The 16,089-nt window shown below is 46.7% G+C and overlaps 1 protein-coding gene across 2 annotated transcripts in view; it reads left to right on the top strand.

The window, feature by feature from the left end:
• LOC133130255 (heterogeneous nuclear ribonucleoprotein R) overlaps positions 1–10,350 on the top strand; it is a 19,766-nt gene extending 9,416 nt beyond the window's left edge. The window contains exons 9-13 of one of the 2 annotated variants that reach the window (XM_061244696.1): positions 1,669–1,818; positions 2,728–2,849; positions 3,782–4,335; positions 6,190–6,261; positions 9,631–10,350. In XM_061244696.1, coding sequence (XP_061100680.1) covers positions 1,669–1,818; positions 2,728–2,849; positions 3,782–4,335; positions 6,190–6,224 — 861 coding nt within the window. In that variant the 3' untranslated portion in view covers positions 6,225–6,261; positions 9,631–10,350. Of the gene's footprint in view, positions 1–1,668; positions 1,819–2,727; positions 2,850–3,781; positions 5,363–6,189; positions 6,262–9,630 lie in introns of those variants that run through there. The other variant, XM_061244686.1, reaches the window with a different exon arrangement.
• The last annotated feature ends 5,739 nt before the right edge of the window (positions 10,351–16,089 follow it).

The raw sequence follows: 16,089 nt of genomic DNA, 5'->3' as shown, positions 1-16,089 counted from the left end.
CCGTACGTTTATCTTGCGCTTAGACGTTCAGAGACACAGATTAAAGCTTTAGTTCAGGGCCAGTGGTCCTCGCTCCTGGGGGGGGGCATCGAGGAGCCCGACCCGGAGGTCATGGCCAAGGTCAGCCGCCGCCTTAACCCCCCTGACCCCTGACCCCTGACCCTACCGTACGTTTATCTTGCGCTTAGACGTTCAGGGGCACAGATTAAAGCTTTAGTTCAGGGCCAGTGGTCCTCGCTCCTGGGGGGGGCATCGAGGAGCCCGACCTGGAGGTCATGGCCAAGGTCAGCCGCCACCTTAACCCCCCTGACCCCTGACCCCTGACCCTACCGTACGTTTATCTTGCGCTTAGACGTTCAGGGGCACAGATTAAAGCTTTAGTTCAGGGCCAGTGGTCCTCGCTCCTGGGGGGGGCATCGAAGAGCCCGACCCGGAGGTCATGGCCAAGGTCAGCCCCGCCGCCTTAACCCCCTGACCCCTGACCCTACCGTACGTTTATCTTGCGCTTAGACGTTCAGGGGCACAGATTAAAGCTTTAGTTCAGGGCCAGTGGTCCTCGCTCCTGGGGGGGGCATCGAAGAGCCCGACCCGGAGGTCATGGCCAAGGTCAGCCCCGCCGCCTTAACCCCCTGACCCCTGACCCTACCGTACGTTTATCTTGCGCTTAGACGTTCAGGGACACAGATTAAAGCTTTAGTTCAGGGCCAGTGGTCCTCGCTCCTGGGGGGGGGGGCATCGAGGAGCCCGACCCGGAGGTCATGGCCAAGGTCAGCCGCCGCCTTAACCCCCCTGACCCCTGACCCCTGACCCTACCGTACGTTTATCTTGCGCTTAGACGTTCAGGGACACAGATTAAAGATTTTTTTAAGGTCTTTTTCAGCTTTATTGGACAGTATAGTATAGAGAGACAGGAAGAGTGGGAGCGAGAAAGAGGGGAAGACATGCGACAAATGTCTGACGGTCGGATTCGAACCGCCGACGTCGCGGCTCGCAATGAGCATGCGGTCAGTGCTCTGCAGGCTGCGCCACCGAGACACAGATTCAAGCTTTAGTTCAGGGCCAGTGGTCCTCACTCCTGGGGGGAGCGTCTCGCAAAGCAGGATTGCTGCAGTTTGCTGGATAAGTTCACCGAGTGAAACCCGGAACCCGTCCAAAACTGGAACGTGGTCTGAAGTAAAAGCGGCCGTTTCGAGTTTGTGATTTACCCCCCAGGTCCTGGAGAGCCGTGTGGTGCGTTGGTTTTAATTTTACTTTTAATATCAGCAACCATTCCGGACCTCTGAGGCTCTGTACATTTTTTCATGGGCCCACAGCCATGTGCTTTCTCTTCCTGGTGCTCATCTCAAACGCCCACAAAACATTCACAAAGAGCAGTTTTTCTTTTTTTTTTTCTTTTTTCTCTTTTTCTCCTTCAAAGTACTATTTGCATCTGTGAAACCGGCCCTGTATTCTATTTCTGTGAATTGGGGGGAATTCTATTGTAACTGGTATTTACAATTGTTTCTGGGGGTGAAGGAGCACAAAAATAAATAAATAAATAAATAAATAAATTAAAAAGGTCAGCACCTCGCACATCTGTGTTCTGACTGGAGCGTCGGGGTGGTGGCGGTGCTTTTGGAAGGTAAACCACGGTAACGCTCTTCCACCTCCTCGTCACACCTGTCCCAGGTGAAGGTGCTGTTCGTGAGGAACCTGGCCACGCCTGTGACGGAGGAGCTGTTGGAGAAGACCTTCTCGCAGTTCGGGAAGCTGGAGCGCGTGAAGAAGCTGAAGGACTACGCCTTCGTGCACTTTGAGGACCGAGACGCCGCCGTGAAGGCGAGTAACACGCGCCTTCCCACAATGCACCGCAGCAGGCCTGCTGCAACACGCGCCTTCCCACAATGCACTGCAGCAGGCCTGCTGCAACACGCGCCTTCCCACAATGCACTGCAGCAGGCCTACTACAACACGCGCCTTCCCACAATGCACCAGAGCAGGCCTGCTATAACACGCGCCTTCCCACAATGCACCCCAGAGCAGGCCTGCTATAACACGCACCTTCCCACAATGCACCACAGCAGGCCTGCTACCTGCACGGGCACCTGGGATGCATTCACAATTGGTTTAATGGGTGGGGGGGGAGGGATATTCAGTTTTTTAACCCCCTGGCATCACGGATCCTTCCCATGATGCACTGCTTCATCACAGGCCTGCTACGTACACGGGCCCCTGGGATGCATTCAAGATTGGTTTCAGGGGGGAGAGGGCGGTGGAAAAGTATGCCGTTTCTGTCCGAGTTGCGAACACCAAAACGCTGTTCGCCTTGCACAGCGGCCGAAACAGGAAGGGGAGTGTCCATGAATCGGTGTCCCTCGGTGCAACTGAGTTTCATTTGTGTGTTGTTTTTGTTCGTATCACGGCAGGAAAACTGGGAATTACCCACCATGAACCCGCAAAAAAACTGCAATTGAGCTGGAAAAAAACGCCAGCAATTGGTTGCTCCGGATGGGTCATTCAAAATTTTCCGGCCATGGGAAGAATAGAGACAGTTCCCACTTTGAGTGTCGAGTCCTTAAATTAGTTTAAAAAAAACGCTTTGTCAGTATTTTTTCCTCGTCTTCATGCAGGTCAAGGCCTCGGGTCTCGCGTGCAGCGCTGCGTTCGTTTCCTCGGGAGCGAGGGGTGATCGGTCGGGGGTCGGAAAAATGGCGGCGCTAAATTTGGCGGTGTTTTTGCGGTCTCCAGGCGATGCAGGAGATGAACGGCAAGGAGCTGGAGGGCGAGGAGATCGAAATCGTCCTGGCCAAGCCGCCCGACAAGAAGAGGAAGGAGCGGCAGGCGCAGCGGCAGACCACCAGGAACACCGGGTCAGTCGCCACGGAGACCGGACATCGTGCTAACGTGCTAACGTGCTAGTGTTGCTCGTAACAAATCCTCAAAGAGTACCTAGGCCGTGGTAACGGATGCTACGCTTTGAAATGAGACGAGTTTCCCCCTCCGTTGTGTGGCACTGTCGAGGCCCGGGGTTGGCAACCCTGGTGCTGGAGAGTCGCAGGGGGTCGGCCGGTCTTCGTTGTCACCTTAAAATAAGCAACCGATTCAGACCCGAGAAACCAGGTGACGCGAGTTGGCTGTGTAATGAACTGCTATCATCGTTCAATTAAGTACTGAGTAACAACGAAAGCCAGCACACACCCTGTGGCTTTCCAGGACCAGGGGTTGGCGACCCCCGGTCTAGGCTATGACGTCGTGCTAACGTGCTAGTGTTGCTCGCAGTCTTGTTTAATTAATCCTTGTCTTCCTTTTGTGATTCAACAGTACCTACGCCATGCTAACTAATGCCGTCCTTCGTAATCAAACTCACTTTCTCCTGTCAGCTGTAAGCACCAGAAACTGAGGCCTGTAATTCGACTATTGGATTACATTCACATTACATTATAGGCATTTAGCAGATGCTTTTGTCCAGAGAGACTGGCACAGCTTTTGCATTCAGTATCCCATTTCTGCAGCTGGATGGATGCTGAAACTGTTCAGGTTAAATGCCTTACTCGGCGGTTTTAAGCCAGCACCCTCCCTGGGTATCGAACCTGTGACGTTTAAGTCTGAAGCCAAGCTACCTGAACCATTACACTCCCACTGCCCTATATGGCAGTACGCGTCTCGCAGTCGTCAAGGTTACAGCAGCCCTCGCTTCCTGTGTGTAAGTAGTAACGTGTTTAGTGGTAGTGGGGCTCGGGCCTAGCATAGTGGATCTCTCTTGCTAACTGCACTCCTCCCCCCCCCCACCTTCATGCTCCAGGTACGACGACTATTACTACTACCCTCCCCCTCGAATGCCCCCGCCCCCGGTGCGGGGCAGAGGGCGCGGGGGCAGAGGAGGCTACGCCTACCCCCCGGACTACTACGGCTACGAGGAGTACTACGACGACTACTACGGCGGCTACGACTACCACGACTACCGGGGCGGCTACGACGACCCGTACTACGGCTACGACGAGGGGGGCTACGCGCCCCGGGGCAGGGGCGGCAGGGTGAGCCGGGGCGCCCCGCTCCCGCCCAGGGGCCGCGGGGCCCCCCCGCCGCGCGGACGGGGCGGCGGCGGGGGCTACGCCCAGCGCGGGGCGCCGATGGGGGCCCCCAGGGGCCGCGGGGGCCGCGGCGGCCCGGCGCAGCAGCAGAGGGGCCGCGGGGCCCGGGGGTCCAGGGGAAACCGCGGGGGGAACGTGGGCGGCAAACGGAAGGCCGACGGCTACAACCAGCCCGACTCCAAGCGCCGGCAGACCAACAACCAGCAGAACTGGGGCTCCCAACCCATCGCCCAGCAACCGCTGCAGCAAGGGGGCGACTATTCCGGTAACTATGGTTACAATAATGACAACCAGGAGTTTTATCAAGATTCATACGGGCAGCAATGGAAGTAGGGACAGACGAAAAAGGAGGAGTTAACGGGGGGCGGGGGGATCGTACCGCAAAACAGAAACAAATAAAAAGGAAATTGGCACCCCCCCTCCGTCGGTTGGCTCTGTATCCGTCTCACACACACACACACACACACACACACACACACACACACACACACACATGCACTAGCAGTGAGGAAACCGGAGCGTGATTGGCTAGACATCATCCCATGTTGAAACGTGTGTCCTGAAGACCGGGGTGTAAATATACACGTGCACACTCAACCTTTTCTGACTGTTCTCATCCGTTTTCCCCTTTTCCCCTTTTCCCTGTTGTGGTTTTACCTGGGACATTTATGGCTTTAGAAACAAGAAAATGCCTTTGTTTTTTTTTTTTGTTTTTTTCCTTTTCCTTTTATTTTTTTTAAGCAACAAAAAACGTTTTAAAACGTTTCTCGTCGTTTTATTGATTTAATTTCATTTTTCTCCCCCCCCAAAGCCAGCGTTTTAACATTTTAAAAAAGAAATGGTGGACTCTTTTTTGGGGAAGTCTGAGAAGACGTTAAAATCATGAACGTGCCCCCCCCCCCCTCCCCAGTTGGACTTTTCCCCTTTGGGATTTCTTACTCGTAGATGTAGGAATTTGCTTGTATATATAGGCTTAAAGCATCGGCTTTATTTTTCATTTGTTTTGCAGAGATGGGAAAAAAATTATCCACAGGAATGAGAGGAAGAAACTGCGAAATTTCTTGTATTAGGAAAGTAACGTTGAAGTGTATGTTTAGCATTTGTAGAAGTAGATTAATTGTGTTTTTTAAAAAAACTGTTATTACAATTTCAAGCGTTTTTTCTCTCTAAATTTTTTCCCTTCTAGATTTTGGTTTGGCTGAACCTTAATAGCCAAGGCTGTTCTTTGATGTGTTTGTATTTATAACTTGTTCTTGTTACATTTCAATAAAACTCAACCATACATCATTCAATTATCAGCTATTTCAAATTCAATTGTGTCGTTACATACCTGATCTGACTACTTCTGCAACGAAAACACTTTTGTTGAGCGCATAAAAAAGGCACTTGCGCTTTTGTTTCAACAACTCCATGAATTCACTAAAAAATCGAGTTAAAACACTGGTCCTTTACCCAAAATAGTTTGACACCGAATTAGAAGTTGTGTTCTTTTGGAATGTACAGGGTACAAATGTACCACAGACATGTTTATAACCCTTTGCTTTTCAGCTTTTAAAGCACAGATTGGCTTGTCACCATTTGGGATTTTCTCTGGATTTCCATTCCAAGATGTTTCGCAAAAAGCCTATGAAAAACCTGTCCATTACAAATGCTTTTTCTCCGGAAACCTTTTCCACTGCATTTTTCTGTATCTTCCTCCACTTGGATGCACGTCAGGCAGCTAACACATATGATTCCTTTTGAAAAGGACCTACTTTGACTTGAAACTAGGCTGATGTTCCCAAAATTTGCATTGATGTTTCCCAAATTCGCCTCCGATGTTCGGATGGCAATGTTTTCTCAATACTCCTTTGTGGATTTTTTTTCCCAATTGTTTTCAACGGTTTTATATATTGTGAATTTTAAACCGGTCTTTGACACTTTATTTATTTATTTTTTTACAGAAATTGTTGCCCCCCTAACGCCCCCCCTCCTCCACCCCATAGCAAACAAATAATTTGGAGATTGCATTTCCACCATTTTGTTTTCTCATCTTCCTCAGTGCTTTAGTTTTTTTTTTGTTTTGTTTTTTGTTTGTGGCTTTTGTTTTAAGTGTCTCCTCTTATTCCAAATCACCCAGGTGAAGACGCCAGGCCCCCCCGACAGCCTGGATGAACACACCTCTCTGGACTGTGTTCTTCCGGAGAAAACGGTGAGCTTGGTTTACGTCTTCACCGCTAACCGCAGTTCTCCTCCCGGCCCCCAGAGGGCTCCACGCACACCCACGCCACTTTATAAATAAATATATTTTGTCATAAATAACTACTCATAGGATGTAGCCTAAGATTTGGTCACACATAGTGCTGCTTCACGGTCAAATACACGATCGCAGTCAGTTTTCTCCCAGGAATGTTTTTTTCTTTCTTTTTTTTTTTCTTTTGTAAGGCGAGAGTTGACAGCATTTGGAAAATGAGCGCAGGCAGACTTGCGCGTTCGCTTCTGATTGGCCGACTCGGCATGCAAGCCTGAAGCAGTACACCAGTCCACCAGTCCACCCCCCCCCCCCCCCCCCCAAAAAAAAAAAAAATCTATACCTGAACACAAAGGAATTCCACTGGAGGTCACTAGTTGTGTGTGCAAGCACAGTAAATTGAGCTTCTCCATTTATTATTTTTCTTATTTTGAAGAAATCAGAATGCTTGGAAGCAGACTAGCGTAGGGCTGCTGGATCTAATAAAAAAAAAAAAAAAAAAAAAATCAGTTCTACGCAATTTCACAAAATCCATTTTAATTGAAAATAATCTAATGCTTGACTGGAAGTAAATGAGCGGTAACTAATTGCTGTGGTAATAATTTAATAATGAATCTTCCCATTTAAGTGGTAATATTTTTTTTACATCTAAACCTATATTCCAGTGTGTGAGCAGGCATTTGAGATTGGGTGTTGCATGTCCACCCCAATTGGTCTTAAAGTGCGGTTACCGTCTGCGGCCCTCTTAAGAGGAGGGCAGCTTTGTATACCGAAAAGGCAGCGCTGACTCCCAGCAGATCCAACTCGGTCCACGCGGTTTGGCTGAAATGGGTCCATTGGAGCAACTCCATTTAGAGCAGGGGTCTCCAACCCTGGTCCTGGAGAGCTACTGGGTCTGCTGGTTTTTGTTTTCACCTTAAAATCAGCACCTGTTGAGACCCAGGTAACCAGGTGAGGTGAGTTAATTAATTAAATTAGAGCAGTTGATTACAGTTAATTGCAGGGTAAGAACGAAAACCAGCAGACCCAGTAGCTCTCCAGGACCAGGGTTGGAGACCCCTGGTTTAGAGGGTAGAGCATAGGGTCGGTCGTAACGTCTAGCAAGACAGGGCCGTCAGCGTCCAGGGTGCTGTTGAGGGCAAAAAAAAAACCACATGCTAGGTTTTTCCCACAATGCAGTTGGGATCAGTGGCTGTGATGTCAGTCAATCCTGTCCGCCTCTGTCAAGCCTCCCATTGGTTCTGGCAGGACCTTGTCCTGTGATGTCATAGTAGAAGAGGTTTAGAACTTAAGGCTTACACAATTGGCGATAGCCTCTAGGTACAACATCATCGCTGCAGCGTCCACTAGACCCGGTGTTGTTGAGTGTCAAAAGGCCAAAACCTTCCTTATTAATGCAATGAGTTGGCCAGGTCCACGGCCCATTTACAGCCTACCGTGTTATCGTTGGCGTGCTGCCGATATGGCTAAGGGTCTCTCCGTCAGGCTAAATGCCCCGAGGCAAATGCTGATTTGATTTGTTCGGCTGTTAGTTTTCGACTTCGGAATTTCTTCAGTAGGAACCTGGCGTCTCCCCGCTAAGCAGTAAAAAATCTACAAGAAATTGGCTTTGAAATACTAAGCTGCGCTTAAACAAAGATGAACAGTTCCCCAGGCTACAAGGTGCAGATATATATTCTCCTGGGAGCTCCCTACTGTGGGTGTCTTACAGCTAACGGCTCACTTGTGTCTCAAAGGCCTTTCATGTGTAAACTGTTCCATTTTTTGTGTGTGAATGAATTAACGAGTGTTTAGCTTAAGTGTTCATATTTCTCATATTCTTTTCCCAGATGATGTTTTATGACTGCATGGCAGTATTGTGGAGAAATGGGAGAGGTGCACTCTGGGGAAATAATAAAAAAACTAAAAAAAAATTATCTGTAGTGGGTGTTGCAGCCAGAGTCTCTTCTGTTGGCTGATTTTTGTCGGTGGCAAGAAAATTACTTTTAATTGCACTAACTCGTTTGTTTTTGCTCACAGTATCTAGTCCCCCCAGGCCGGGCTATTAATAAAACGCATACTACCATATCGTTGCAGAGGTTTAAGTTCATTTTCTACTGAATTGCCTCTAGCTAATGACACAGTACTACAAATAACTGCTGGAAAAGCAGCAATTGTTTGTGTTTATGAATGAGTTGGCAATGCTGGTTTAATCGCCGTTTTATTGCACATAATTCTGCCTTATTGGTTATTTCCTGACTTGAGAAGCAGTTTGCACTCCTTTCTTAATGGGTATCCTCGGTGCTTTTGGGTGTTTAAGGTGCGTATAATTGTGTTCTTTATGAATACGGCTGTGGCCCCAGCGCCTGTCTTTTAATGAGCGCGACGTAAGATTAACGTCTGCGCGCAGAAGCTCTGCGAGTGTGTAATTGATGGCTCTGGCCCCGTCACTGCGTACACCCTGAAGGAAACGCAGGGTGTCCCAACGACGATTTCTTTTGCACTTGGGAGCATAAATAGTGTGGAAGTAACTTTCTCTTTTCATGATTTATCTCCGCTAGTCTGCTCCTCTCCGCAGATTTGGGTGTCCGCCCTCCCTCCCTACCCCTTCATCCCGTTACTGTAAATATTTTGAATTCCACACCTCCCTCTGAGGGGGAGGGGGAGGGGGGGGAGGGGGGAGGTACATGTGTGCCACCAGCCCCCCATCCCTGCCATCCCCAGCCTGACTGACCTGACTCATCTGATTCATCTGTCTCACAGAAAAAGGACTGGATCTCTCAGGCATTCACTGCAGTTAAGTGGCATTTGGCAGCCGTACAGAACCCCTGGCCTAAGGCAGGGTCCGACGCGTGTGATGGGAGGAGATGGGGGCACGTTCTCATTGCGTACTTCATCCTGAGCGAGTGTCTGGTAATGTGATTGTTTACTTTCTGTGGCTCAGTGTGCGGTCTGCATCCGCTTATCTTGGTTTTTATTCACAATATGTCACTGCAATCGTTGAGCCCGATTAACTTATAATACAGAGACTAATTATTATCTCAGCTGGAGGTCCAAATCCAATGAATTGCTGATTATGTATCCAAGCGCATCTCTCTTCTGACTGAATAGAACAAACAAACGGAAAATGATCTCCATTCGTTTTACGTGGGCCAATCTGTGGACAGAATTGATCCCATTTCCAGTCCTGTTTCGGGATGCAAAATCATGGGAATTTTCCCTCCACAATTCCCCCACAAAGGGAATGGGGGGGGCCCCACATCTGATTTGATTTCAGATGACCTCCAAGCATAATGTGAGAGTTTTATTTAGTATTTTAATGCCTTGTTTTTGTCACGGCTTATCAATCAGGGAGGCGGGTTGAATCCGGACCTGAGCCTGTCATGTCGCCATGGGGACTTGCTAGGTGGGGGCTTCTGGGAGGAAGAGAACATGAGGAATTCTGGGTAAGGTAGTATTTCCCCCCAAAACCTACTCCATTTAACCTTTTTTTTTTTTTTCTCTCAACTATACAGGTGTCCATTTCTCCCCCTGATCCAAAGCCTCGTGGTTCTTTGGGCAGAACTCAAATTCTCCAATCCAAATTGGGTTTGCCTGTCAGTTGATGTAAGGCGCAGCAGTTACACGAGTGTGGAAAACTTTTCTGTGGAGAGCCTCTGTGAAGCTTTGGCGGGCTGCAATGTTGGCTACATTTTCCGTGTGAACAGCTGTTCAGACAAGATAATGGAATACTGTAGCTGGCTAAAAGAACTAGGAGAATAGGTGTGGGTCCGTTCCAGCTTTTAATAGTGTTTTGGATATCCTATCTTTTGGAAACTTGGAAGCTTCTCAATTCAACGTTTGGTTCATTTCGCCCCCAAATCTTTGAGCACAATGATTCGGTTCAATGTTACATTTTTCCTTTTTGTGTCTCCGGAGCGTGCAAATGCCTTTCTGTGGAAGATAAAGAGAGGCAGTTTTATAAAAAGAAAGAAACGGCAGAATAAATGATCAGGAACCGCTTTTGAATGTTATCTGCCCACTCAAATAGGCCCAGGGTAATACAGATTTCTTGGCCAGTTTACAAAAAAAAACTTCTCTGCTTAAAGATGAGCTATAACGGTTGGAGCAGCACTAAGTTCCACGATGTGACGTATTCGGGAGGAAAGCGTCTCTTTGGCTTTAAAGTTTGACACCACTGGAATGACTATCCAGCTGTTTCCCCATGTCTGGAGAGTCATTTCAGAGTGCTGCCCGTTGGTGGGGGTGTTTCAAGAGCTCATCCACCCGCCCCCCCACACGCCTCACTGCAAACTGTGCGATAAACCACAATGTAAATACAAGCTGCTATTATGATGATTAACATTATTAATATCAATAAAGACATTTGCAAAGTATTCTCGCGATATAAATACAAATACTACCCGCTATTTATTACCATGAAGGATGGAGGTTGTGTGCAAGAATGTGAACTCAGGAAAAGAGCTTAAATGTAAAATGTATAAATGGTGACTATAATTAATATTAATAATTAACAATACATGAATTAACTAGTTTTACTGGGTACTGGCTGAAGGGTGATGCAGTTCATAGCTGGCTATGTTTACATGCCTACTGAAATGACTTGATTATTTATGCAAGTAATCTGTTTATTTCTGTATTTAGATTATGGACACATTGCTATAAATAATGTGATCTCTCCAGTAGCCCCAGTTCTTCTCAGTAAGGCCTGCCAGCCATGTTTGTTGTCATCTTTCACTTCTTCTGCTTGACATGCAGAGTTTCAAAAAGCCAAAATAAATCGGAGTAAGATGTCGACATGCACCAAGGCAAAAATCTAAAACGGGCACAAATCCAGGTATCTTAATCATGTTGTGCATACATGGATTATAGCCTCATGCTGATCAAGGTAATCAGATACAGACATGTTTGTGACCGTTTCAATAATCGGTGTTGCTGTAATTGAGGTAAGGTCGAGTGTTAGTGTGCGTGTAAACACCCCCTGCTACTGCAGTTCACAAACAAAGTTCAGTTATATAATCATCTATAATATAAATTAACATATTTTATCACAGCCAGGCAATTTAGAATCCAGTTTGGGGTGACATTATTTTTTGTTTGTTATGGTGTCCCTTTTCATTCTGTTATAAATGCAGTGCCTCTTCTGGGGGCGACATGGCTCAGGCACTAAGAGCAGTCGTCTGGGAGTTGGAGGGTTGCCGGTTCGATCCCCCGCCCGGGCTGGGTCGAAGTGTCCCTGAGCAAGACACCTAACCCCTAAATGCTCCTGACGAGCTGGTCGGCGCCTTGCATGGCAGCCAATCGCCGTCGGTGTGTGAGTGTGTGTATGAATGGGTGAATGAGAAGCAACAATTGTACAGCGCTTTGTATAAAGGCGCTATATAAATGCCAACCATTTACCATCTTCCAGTTAAAGAGGTAAGAATTCCCGTCCTGCACAGTGCGAGTTCATCTGAGGACCACGGTACTGAAACCACTTCTGCTGCAGGGTTATATATTGTGACATTTCTACGGGCATAATATTGGCCATCCAATAATCAGGACCCCCCCCCCCGGAGATTATGTATCCTGACTGTGTGTGATAAGCAGAAGGTTAATTAGAGTACATGCAAGCGTCCAATATTCTATGCAGTCCTGATGCATTCATCTGTATTTCCATCCAAGATTAACCCCATCATTTAACCTTTTTCTGAATGCTTTTTTGGAAAACTTTTAAGATTTTCTAATGTACTTTTTAGACCCTGCAGTGATGGGATCTGCCTTGAGCCCCTTTGCCTGGTTTAAAGATATAAAAAGTAGAGTTAAATGTGTGTTTCTAAGACCTTCCTTCACAATTGCTGAAAACTGGGCCTTTCTCTAGTCATCTGGCGTCGTGCGTCTCGCAGATAAAAAAAAAGTGCTGCGGCAGTCGGAGTCGGTGCAGAACGTAAAAGAGGCCGGTTTTCATCTAATTACTTTTCACTCTAGAGCTGATTTTTTTTAATTACTACCTGGCTGCCTTCAACAGAATGGCCTGACTGCTGAGAAGAAGAGGGAGTGTTGGGCAGTGGGGCCGGCCTGTAGGTCCCAGTCATGGGACCCGGGAGGTTGGTGGTTCAAGTCCCGGTGCAGCCACGATAAGATCAGTGCACAGCCGTTGAGCCCCTGAGCACTTAACCCCACATTGCTCCGGGGGACAGGGGGGGTGATTATCCCTTGCTTAGTCTAATCAACTGTAAGTCGCTTTGGATAGAGGTGTCAGCTAAATAACAAATGATTATTATTTTATGATGCAGCAGGTACCTGGAGCCATAACCTTTTCTCTGCTTATTTTCAGTACACTAATTTCAAAAACCAAAAAAAATTAAAATAAATCTCTGGTCCACATGTGTAGTACCAGGCCATGCCTAAAGACTAAAGGTAAAATCAAACCAGTTTGATATTACATTCATTACATTCATGGCATTTGGCAGACGCTCTTATCCGGAGCGACGTACAGTTGATTAGACTAAGCAGGAGACAATCCTCCCCTGGAGCAATGCAGGGTTAAGGGCCTTGCTCAAGGGCCCAACGGCTGTGCGGATCTTATTGTGGCTACACCGGGATTAGAACCACGGACCTTGCGTGTCCCAGTCATTTACCTCAACCACTACGCTACAGGCCACCCCGTTCTCGTGAGAGGGGGACAACTGCAGTCGAGTCTCTGAACATCCAACGCAAGACTTCTGCCTTCATTGACGACAGCCAGTGCACCTAATGTGGGGAAATTAAAATATTATAAAAGGTGTCAATTCTCCAATCCGATATTCATCCAATTGCTCATGGAACATCGAAAGATGTCATTCATTGTACCGGATACTCATTTGGGGAGTCAGGCCAGAGATCAAACAGTATATTTAATCAATCAATCAGTCGATGCAAAAAAGCAGTTAAATTTGTCAGGCCAGAGCAGAGAATAAAATCAGAAAATCAGTCCAGTCAATCCCTATTTTAGCATATTGCCATTTACAGGCGGGTAATAACACAGCTCTGGAAGATGAGATCAATTGGTAAACCCTCAGCAATTCCTGGAGATCTGCCTGTTGTTTTCATTTCAACCCTAATTTGGCACAACTGTTTCTACTAATAAGCAGCTCACGATCTCCTTGTTAGGTTTGGAGTGAAAACCTACAAGGACGGTAGATCTCCAGGAACAGGGTTGGGCAGCCCTCTGTTTTAGTTAGTCAATCAGGGATCATTAGCTCTGGCCCTGGAATCCAAATCCAGCCCTGGTTTTATTTTCTCCTGGGTAATTAGTGCTACTGATTGGCCAGGCTGTCCTCACACCTGACTCCCAGGTAAAGTGAGACCTGTGAGTGACTGATCTCTGGGCTTCATACCCGGTTAACAGGAAGCTGTGTGTTTTGCTGTAGCAGCAGTGTTGGGCTGGTGTGGGTGCAGGTTTTTGGCCAGGACTATGACTCCCGTGGTGCGCTCAAGATCGCAAATGTTGGCTAACGCGGAGAGAACAAAAGTCGACAATTGTTTGGCTGTTTAATCAATGTAATTTTTGTTCTTACCTGAAAAAATAAATCGCAGATAAGCAATGAATCGACTACCTCGCATTGTTAAATCTAAGTCGCATCCATTTGTATTCAAAATGCGTTGGTGGCGAACGAAATGTAATGTTCATTATCAAGCGTTCAAGAGTAACTTTGCTGCAACAAACATAGTTTGCCGTCTTGAACGCACCTCTGATTCTACTTATGAAGGTCTTGACTGAAGACTGCCATTAGTTGATCGGCAGAATCAAGTGTGGTAGTGCTGGGATCAAACAAACAAACAAACAAACCCTGCAGCTACACCAACCCCTCAGATCAGACTGGACACCCTTGCTCTGTAGGATCCGGGCGGGAAACGCATCCAGTTTCCCAGCAGCCTCTTCTCAGGCTTTCCTGCAAACGGCAGCTTTGAATGAAAACAGAAGCTGCTGAGATCAGAGAGGAAAAAATAAATTTGCTTTTTGAAATATAGATATCCGCTGGCTGGAGAGGTCAGTGGCCCGAAAAACGGCTCATTTTATTTATTTATTTTTTAAGAATCTTTTTTTTCTTTCTTTTTTTTTTTTAACCATAGCAGTTATTAGAATTTAATCTTTTGTTGTGTTCTAGAAATTTTCGCTCCAGGCAGTGGAAGCTCGATGTCGGATTACATTTGGCATGTCTTATGTAATAACGCGACGTGAATAAATTTTGTCCATGTTTTTTTCTACATTTATTTGCTAAATATAGTTGTGGGAATTAGCAAAATCTCATGTATTGAATTAATGCACTGCCAAAAAAATAGCCCTGAAGGTTTATAAGTTCATTTTTCATGTCTCTTGGAGGCAAACCTGTAGCCAGGCGGGGCGGCCTGTAGCCTAGTGGTAAGAGGTAAATCACTGGGACGCGCAAGGTCGGTGGTTCCAATCGCGGTGTACCCACAATAAGATCCGCACAGCCGTTGGGCCCTTGAGCAAGGCCCCTAACCCTGCATTGCTCCAGGGGAGGATTGTCTCCTGCTTTGTCTAATCAACCGTACGTCGCTCTGGCTAAGAGCGTCTGCCAAATGCCAATAATATAATAATGTAAACCCTGCAAAGTATGAAGTTACGGTGATCTCCAATTATATTTCAGCCACCCCCATCCCGGTTTATTTTGAGGTAATTTATTTTCGATGGAGGGGAGGGTATGGGGGTGGGAACTTTATGAATATTCTGCGTAAATGTGTTGTTAATTTGTTGCGATATACCTCCGGATAGCTACGCTCCGCGACCGTGAAGTGGGGTGAAAACGCTACCCTTTTTTCCCCCCTGAACAAAAATACAATTACAATACATTTGTCTACCGAATGGGGTATAAAAACAGAAGTTACAAAAATATTTCCAAGCCCTTATGAATCTTCATTGTACCAACGCTACCCATTCTACAAATCTGCAAATCGACGACCCGCCAAGCAAGCTACCGGCGTGAGGGGCCGCCTTCCGAGCGTTGTCATGGTAACAAGATTACGTGAATGTTCGTTTTTTGTTTCTCCCTGAAATGTTTTTTTTTTTTTAACCTTTTTTAATGTTTTTAAATGAATGCATCGAGTAAAGTTAATGAAACATTTTACGCTTCGGAGGTAGTTCTCAACAGGTAAGTAGCTTTTCAAATTCCTTGTTCCCGTTTCTTCGCATTAAATTGTATGGAATTTTACTGGAAAAAATAAAGTAAATTACAACAATAAGTTTTGCCTCAGTCCATGTTTCCGTGTGTAATATCTTTGCCCTTTAAGTAGTTTGAATGTGCACACTGCCATTGATATTCCCACATCCCTTCACCCCCGCAATTTGAAATGCGTTTTAACTGGAAGGAAGGTAGCCTACACGTGCACAAAATGAAAGTTTTTCCCCTAGGTTTTCGAACGGGATTAATTCGAGGCGGCAATATGATTACATTGACACTAGGGGGCAGTAAAGGATCTCATATCTCAGGCACAATGAATTGCCGCGCAAGATATACATTGTATTAATTAACCCCGTCCCGTTTTGTTCTTTGCCTTGATTATCTTTCGTGAAAAGGTCACGTAATTGTCCTCAAACCGAAATGAAACCCTTTCTTTTTTGTGTAGTTGGTTTTTCCATTGTTCTGAATTCGGGAGTTTTTTTTCCCCCCCTGTAAGAATCGATGGGGTGGCATGCTGGAGAGTGTATGAATGTGAGCCTGCGCCGGCTCGCTCTGTAATCTATCTTTCGTTGTCTGTAACGTCTGATCTAATTGCTTTCTAAGAGTGACGTCTCGAGACATGAGCCTGGTCAAGCCGTGTGTGGTG

Source organism: Conger conger, chromosome 1, assembly GCF_963514075.1.
Source record: "Conger conger chromosome 1, fConCon1.1, whole genome shotgun sequence".
In the NCBI taxonomy this organism is placed as follows: domain Eukaryota; kingdom Metazoa; phylum Chordata; class Actinopteri; order Anguilliformes; family Congridae; genus Conger; species Conger conger.
Note: the sequence above shows the minus strand (reverse complement) of the source record. Positions and strands in the feature narration are given on the sequence as shown.